The sequence below is a fragment of the Cygnus olor genome, chromosome 2, assembly GCF_009769625.2.
Source record: "Cygnus olor isolate bCygOlo1 chromosome 2, bCygOlo1.pri.v2, whole genome shotgun sequence".
Classification (NCBI taxonomy): domain Eukaryota; kingdom Metazoa; phylum Chordata; class Aves; order Anseriformes; family Anatidae; genus Cygnus; species Cygnus olor.
In genome coordinates this window covers 130050841-130059247 of record NC_049170.1, presented here as the reverse complement: position 1 = coordinate 130059247, position 8407 = coordinate 130050841, and the positions used below count along the sequence as shown (strand labels likewise).

The following is an 8407-nucleotide window of genomic DNA, read 5'->3' as shown; positions in this document are numbered from 1 at the left end:
ATTTCCCAATGTTGTACTGCATCTCAGAGAACACAACTATTGTAGGGACTTCTGAGGAAATCACTTCTGCTGAAAGAAGTCCCAGTTGGCTGAGGACTAAATTTTTCTCTGAGAGTGACTGAAGAATACCAACTATGTTTTGGAAACTCAGGAACGATTGAGAGCCAAGATTTATTTCCTAATAACTGCTATCACTTGGCAAGGAAAGGGCAGTGTGAGTTAAAAGAAAAATACACAGGTGCAATATTAGTTACTACAAAACTGAAATCACAAAGTTCAGTTGGCTTAAATGACTTAAGCAGCAGCTCACAACTCAAATCTTGAGGCCAATCAAGCAGTTTCTGGCCTATCCTGAGGAAAGACTGAACATAGATCCAGAACAGAAATTTGAATTGAGTGGTTATGAAATTGTGGTTTTCCTGATTGCTTCTCTTAATAAATATCCTGCCTGCCTGATTCTTCCTGCCAAGTTTCTTGAGTCATCACTTTTATGTAAAGACTAACTGCTAAACCCAGTGATTTGTGCTCTTTGATTTGTTCCTTCTAATTGAGAACCTTCTCCAGCTTCCACTGAAATTAGGAATGTGGCAATACCAAACTGCTTTGCAGGAAATGGGCTAAGGGACCTTGCAAGGTATCACCACCACTCCTACCTCCCTTTCATTATTTACCATCTTTTTGTTAGTTTGTTTTAAAATTATGACACTGTAAAAAAGGAATATGAGTAGGTCAAACACGCAATTTAGAAATGCATGGAATTTATGGGAATACCTCAATACCTTGCAAAGGAAGCAAGGGAAGACAGGTATTAAAATTAGTGAAAATAATTTTAGCACTGTCGTTACAAGGGACTGTGAATTGAGCAGATTAACCCATGTGAGCAAGATAATGTTGCACATTTGAATAATTTCTAACAGCAGGTTAGGTGCTCTGCTGAGAAGAATTTCTGGTGTTTAGGAAATCAGATCAAGGAAGGTCACTGTTTTGACATCTTACTTTACACCATTAAACTGCTGAAGTTCCTCAGCTAAGGGTCACTCCTGGCTGATTTTAATTTCCCTTCCAGTTTCACCTCTTCAGCTTTGTGCTGAGCAACAGAGATGGTGGCTTTATGATAGGATTCATGAAGCATCTGCTTGGTTCTTCTTTTTTTTTTTTCTTTTCCTCCTGCTATCTGACTGGGATAGTTCATGATAAACTAAAACAAAGAGGAAGCAAGCTTGGTGGCTTGCTATCATGGAATCTCAGCCGTGACAAGATTTTACAGCCTTTTGGCACATGAGTTTTATCCAGAATTAATGGAAAATAGATCTGTTTTCCTCTGAAGAGGGTGTGGTAAAGTAAACAAAAGAGACATCAGGAGGAACTTTTCCCTAAAAAGAAGAAAGAAAAGAGGAACCGGTCTCTACTCAGCCCTATTTAGCAAATAAAATCAGGAACCCAAGTCCTTATTACAACTTCTGGTCACATAAGTGAACTTTACAGGAAAAATATAACTTCTTTTTCTTCCTTCTTAATCATTTCATGAACAAAGCAGTGATTGGTCCTCACAAAGCAGAACAAACCTAGATCAGGTTTAGTTACAGGTTATACCTTACAGCCTTATTAAAAATAAATAAATAAATAAATAATAATAATGATTTACTACAGGTTATCACAGTGATAGGCACTATATTAACTAAGCACTCCATGTAGTTGGGAAAGGGATAACAGAATTAACTTTACATGCGCAGCTCTTACTAACTTAAATATCTGGCACGGAGTATTTTTCAAGGTGACTAAGCAATACAGATCTCATCTTGCAAGTCAATGAAAAAAAAACCTATCCTTTGAAATGGATAACTAAGTGGTTCTCTACAAACCACTAGGAGAAGACTTTGGATGGGTTCTCCCATTAGGTATGGTTTCCCTGAGACCAAAGACATGACAATATTTATAAGGTTGAAATGATTTTACCTATCCCTATCCTATTTTTAAAGACAATTTCACATTTGGCTACAAAAATGCATGGATTTCCAAAAGTTTTATTGGCATATTTCCTTTATTGTTAACAAGTGGCAAATTAGCATCAGGTAGTGATTCACATTTATTAAAACAGAACTGGTGGTTTAAAATAATATATCAAATAAGATGGAAACCCAGGTGTTCTGAACAACAACAAAAAAGAAACACTGGATGGTCACAAACACAAATATTCAGTGTACTGAACGACAAGGCAAACAAAAAATAATAAATGTAATGCTGACAAAATTAATCACCTCAAATACATGAATGAACACTTCATTTAAAAACAGAATATCAATAAATAAACTTATGAAGATATATACTAAGTATCATATGAAGGATGAACACCTAGAGAGTTACAGCAATTATATAAAGTAGGTATTGTAACAGTCATGGAATACTTAACACTTTACAAGATCAGACCCAAATCCATCTGCACTTCTGCCAGAAATCCAAATACAAATATAGAACAATGAAAAACCATGCACTTGCATTTAGACCTTAAGTTCACTATTCAACAATATCAACCTGAATATTTGATTTACTGTCTCAAAAGCTACTGTTCATATTGGAGAAAACTGATTTCCCTATTGATTAGTTTTGTGAAAAAGTACTAGTTATTTAAAAGAATATATGAATAGGTTGTTTTCTGGAAACATGAAATGGGGCTAAATAGGATCCTCCGGAAAATGGGTATTCTGGAACAATACATATACAAAAAGAAAATTAAAATTCCCATTAATATGCAAGATTAATCCCTTATCTTGTGAATAGTGGAAAGAAAGCAACGACCAAATAACTGCTGAATACAGTTAAGAATCTTTTACTTAACATTTCTTCCAACAACACAACTAGGTAATTCAAACCTTACTCAGCAACTTAAAAAAAAAAAAAATCACAAGTTGGAATGAGCTGTACTTATTCCAAGGCAATAAAAATATTTTCACCAAAGTCACCAAAAACAATTTCAAAGATGGAAATTCCACTGTCTCATACAATCCATATGATTACTTATAGCTTAGTCATACTGAAGAAAAATAAAGTTGTAACAAGTACTCTTACAAAACACAATTTTCTGTCAAGATATAAAAAAGATTTGTTCATTGCACAGATGCAAAAGTCATGTGATGGAAACCAGCAGTTCTTGAGAACTTTATAATATGTTGACAATGCCATTTCATTTTATATTCAAACTACTTAGCCTACATCAAGGTGCACTGCTACATTGCCTTGATCCTTAGAGTTTAAACTACTGCACCATACCTCCTCTCGCTGACTTTGATAAGCGTGCATCATGGAACTGTTCTTTTCACACACTGCATTTCAGACACTAACTCTTAGTTGCAATGGTGAATCAAGAGCTAGTCTTACCCAGATGACAGAACTTCCATGACGGGTGAAGATTAGCTCAGGTCTTAAAATACATTTTTTTGGAGTTCCTAGTTTGCGTACCTTGCTACCTGAGGGTCAGTGTTAAGAGCACCATGGAGAGCTCCCCAGGCTTCCAGGCCGCCTCCCAGGCCAAGCAATCCCTCAGGTCAAGCTTTTCAAATCCACCTGTGGGAGGTTAATGGCTCTTCAAGTCTCTTTGGCAAATTTGAAAAATTCTGCTTAGACGTTCACTTCATAGGTGTAAGTTGAAATGATGCTAAAGTTTGCTCCTCCTCCTGCTGCCCACTTTCCTGTAGTGGTGTGGGAGACTAAGAGTCTAACTATCTGCATAACCATACATTTATGTTGCTGTGTGGTTACAAATACCCTAGATTGTTTCAGACCTGGAAACAGTATTATACATAAACTTGTGAAAGGTAAATTATATAAAGCCTAGGCCTTTTACTATGCTGCTTTCACCTTTGGAACTAGTATATTTCAGAATTCCATTGCACTTGCATCACTACAGGCCCAATGCTCCTACACTCCTTTCTGTTATGTAGACTGCCCTAGTAAACCACATATTCGCAAGAGCAAAATAGGAATGCAAACACTGTCAGCCAGGACCTCAGCAACAGCCTTCTTGCTTTTTTACATGGGATTTTATCACTGACCTTTTTTTTTTTTTTTTTTTTTTCCCGATCCACCTCCCCTCCCTATCATTTTCTTCTTTGTTGATTGAAACTCTTAGCAAGCAATTTAGGAAGATATAGTGGCAATCAATAAAAGAAAGTCTGACATATGGTCAGACACTGTTAGTAGGTAACATTAAAATCATGTCAATAAATTTCACTTTCAGTATACAGCAAGTACATCAGTCAGCTGTTTGGGGCTTCACAATCCCCCAGTAATATTCAGTACAGTTTTGTATTAACTCTGCTTTAGTGAAACAACTTTTTGTTTGTATAACAAGAGTTCTCACAAAATACACATGCACACACACAAACACACAACTGGAAAGACAGATGGTAAATGGAGTAATCACATCATCATAGATTTACACATTAAATCTAAGGAATTTAGGCTTTTAAGTTAAATATCTTTCAACAAGGCATCCAGCAGATGACACTAACTAAGTTTAGACTCCTCAGTGAAGTGCATCAGGGCTGGATAGTTCATCTAGGTGTTTTATCTTAACAATTATCAAAATTTTGATTCTTGAGGCATTCTGGAACACTACCCTTTCAGCATCTGTATTAATGATTTTTCCTCCCATGAAAAAGCAAGGCATAAGGGCAGTGGGAGGAGTAGGGCAAGATGTTTTGGACCTAGGTCTTATTAATAAATTGAATTCAGGAATTTCTTCACAAATGTAATATACCTAAAGATTCAAAATTCGGAGTCTTTACTCGTCTCCCTTACCAGTTTATATTTTCCTTAAGTGCTATAATCAATTTATTTTCCATATGCAGTTCTGCAGGGCATTATGAAAACAAATCTATTCGCAAATAAATATTTAGATGGAATTACTGTGATCTGTTCTGATAATGTGTGTAATACAGCCTACTATTGGTAACAAAACCTGCCATTCAGTGACAAAACCAGTTGAAAGTAGAAACACACCAGCCTTCTGATAGTCTCACTATACAGTAATAAACTGCATAGTCAATTATATTTTCATTCTTTTCTTATCTTTATTGTAGATTCTATCGCATACACATTACCAAATGTGACTATCAACAGTCATTAACACTTCAGTAGACTTTCCTGTAAAGCCAAATTAAAAGTTCAGGAAATCTTTTTTAAAGTTTTTCCTTCAGTTGAGGTTAATCTCCTGTCTAGTTCTTGCCATAAATCACAGAAGCATAAAAAAAATATAAAGGTGTCACTCAAGTAATTTCCTAAATGCTACGTTGGAAGCAAAGAGTTACACAAAGCTCAAAAGGCAGAAATTATCATTGTTGTATGTGAATTGGTTTAAAATTAGGAAGCCTAAATGGTCAATATATTTTTCAACAGTTCCATCACTTCTTGAAAACCTGTAATATATATATTTCCTTAAAAATTTCCCTTGTAGAATGCATTTTCAGTAAGGGGTGAAAAGCTTTTTTTTTTTTCCAGCAGAAACAAACTGGAAATTCATCAACTCAGATAAAGGAAATGATTCTTTGATGAATTCACTAACCAACCAAACCTATGCTGGATTTCTCTTTTCTGATGGATACTCACAACTTCCAGTAATTCAGTCTGCAGACTTCCATGGCCCAAGTCCAGGACAAATTTTCTAAAGCAAACTTATCTATGCTAAAGATGCAGGATTGCAATTTTTCCAAGTACAAATATGAATGTGCCAAAAAGAATCCTAGAACCTAAATTATGTAAAATATAAACTGGCTAAGATTTGTCAGATCTCTCATTAACAGTCATCCATCCTATCATGCTCAGCCGCCAGCTTATGTAAATTACAATAATACAAGGCTACATTGAATGAAAAGATAATTTCTAGAAATAATTTTGTATAAAAAGTGTAAGACAATTTCATATAATCCATATTTTATGAATTATATTATTTCCATGGAAATAATTCTGAAATATCAAAAGTTTACAGCCTGCATGATGACTACATCAAGCCTCTTAAATCTCTTATCTTCCAAGACTGGAACCTGTTTTGGAGATGCATGTCTTAAATCACGGTTTCTCCATAATAGGCCCCATTGACAGTAATCACAAATTTTGAAAATGCAAACAACATTCAAGTTGCTATAATGCAACACTGTAGCAGATTTTGCAAAAGCTACAAAGAAAGTATAAAAAACAATTCTAACGGTGAGCTCAAAGTAACCATTTCTGACAAAAAGAGTGTGTTGTGGGAAAGGCACAATTAAGGTCTTTCAGATTGTTCTTCCACGCATAGCTAAGATGGTGCCAGTATTTCAAAATAAAATTTCACAAAACAAATTACTACATTCAGATACAAGTTAAGTGATTCAGCTTGTGAATAGCTCTGATAGATTGTGTCATTTATTTTAAAAGAATGAAAAAAACAGCTTCCAGGGCCTGACCCTTCTAACCAATGAACTGATGTGAAGTCTGTTACTAATTTTAAGAGGCTGCTTTGAGAGCCCATGAACATACAGAATTGAAGAGAAAAAAAATATCATGTGTTAACTCAAGAAATATGGACCTGCTGTTTGCACAGGGAGAGGTATAAAAGCAGTTGCTACTTATATCAATTTCTACTCTTCTAATAGCATACATTTTATGGATCTCTTTTTGTATTGGATACATCAAGAAGGTTGTTTTTAAAACAAGTTCAACATTTAGGTACAGTAACTACAGACTCTCCTTCAGGAGACAAGGGAAGAAAAAAAGAGTAGGACTTTTGGAAACCTTTACAGACAAAAGCAAAGAGCTTTTACACATGCTAGTCATGGTGGAGAACACAAGAAGACGAAGACAACTATTTTGGAACAAAAGGAACTGATTAAAATGAGGATATCATATTTCTTCTTATAAGTACATAAAAATATTAACAAGTTATTATTCAAAAACAGAATGGGGAAAGTTACACAAATTTTGTTTTTCTTATATGTGAATGGAATTTTCAGACTTTTTCCTCTTTGAATAATTAAAAAAATCCTTGGAAGTAACTGTAAAGTCCATTTAGGATATTACTGTGAAGTAATTGTTTAAATAGTTTGAAGGGATCCACTCTTTTTGCACTTTTAACCAGAGATTTCTAGGAAGTTGCTTATGTTGTTTTCACTTAGAACATAGATAACATCTACTTAATATTACATATGAAGGAAATGCCTCCACAAAGAAACTTTTGACACAGAAGTTTTTCATCGTTAGTTCCCTATGGGTGAGTTAACCTACATAAGTGATTTAAATAATGCCTTATCTAGTAGGATTATATAAGAAAAATAACACTGAACCACTTCCGCTACCTAAGTTACTTAACATGTTTTTATACTTTAAAATATTTCCAGCAGAGATTAAAGAATATTTCCATGAATGGCACAGTTTAAGGTACCTGCTATTTTTATATACAGTATATATATTTATACATAAATTACTACGTAACCGGAAGATTGCACTCAGAAAATTACAATATGATGTTTCAACACATTTGCAGCATGAAGTCTAACTGGAAGGAGTGCTCTAGCTTTCCATGCAGCAGTACATTGCAGATGCTTCCAATTTCTCTTTTTCTCTTGGCTGTTAAGAATGTGTTCACACAACCATTCTTCGAATTCCACACTCACAGCAAAACTTTGCCCATTCCACTGGATACCTTGTTCCACATTCATGGCAGAATTTAGATAACTGTACAGGTGAATTTCCTTCACTGCTTTTTGAACTTCCACCATTGACTGAGTAGTCTCCACTGTCATACCCTATTTTACCATCAGGCCTGAAAAAAAAAAAAAAAAACAGATGAAAAACGTTCACTGTAACTCAGTTCAGTATAACTTGATGCAAAACTATTTAAATCCTTTCAGGGAATTACTGCTATTGTTATTGTCATTTTCATGCTTACACTTTGCATTTATTTGCCATTTACCACCACCTTGTAAGTTTACCCAGATTCCCCAATTTTTAGGAGCACAATGAAGTGTTTGAGTCACTAGTTAGGTTAACCAGATAATCTGGAAACATTAAAAATTAGCTTGTCAAAACAGGAAAGGCAAATAGCCTAAAAAAGAAATATAATTTCCCTCCTGCCCTTTAAAAGGGTATGTGCCGGACAATTTCTTTTTGTGCTGTAGATGTAAATTTCATTTAACTTCAAGTGAACCACTGGCCATTTGAATGATCATTCACCCAATTTTTCAGTGACTAAGAGGTTTTTGACATTTCTAAAAGTCTTCTGTGCACATCTTATCTGACAGTGATATTGTATTAGATGGCAAATAAGGAAAATACATTCTGAGCATCTAAAACGGGCATCTAAAATTGACCATGAATTCTCTGTTAACTGCAGAGAACAGCATTTTCCCCCACTTATTCTGCAGTGAGTACTCCCCTT

At 34.9% G+C, this 8407-nt stretch overlaps 1 protein-coding gene across 2 annotated transcripts in view; it reads right to left on the bottom strand.

Annotated features, from left to right (window-relative positions):
* Window positions 1-2027: 2027 nt before the first annotated feature.
* Window positions 2028-8407, bottom strand: part of ZC2HC1A (zinc finger C2HC-type containing 1A) — a 44477-nt gene continuing 38097 nt past the window's right edge. For both annotated transcript variants that reach the window (XM_040546120.1, XM_040546121.1), the window contains exon 9: window positions 2028-7792. In XM_040546120.1, the coding sequence (XP_040402054.1) occupies window positions 7612-7792 (181 nt within the window). In that variant the 3' untranslated portion in view covers window positions 2028-7611. The remainder of the gene's footprint in view (window positions 7793-8407) is intronic.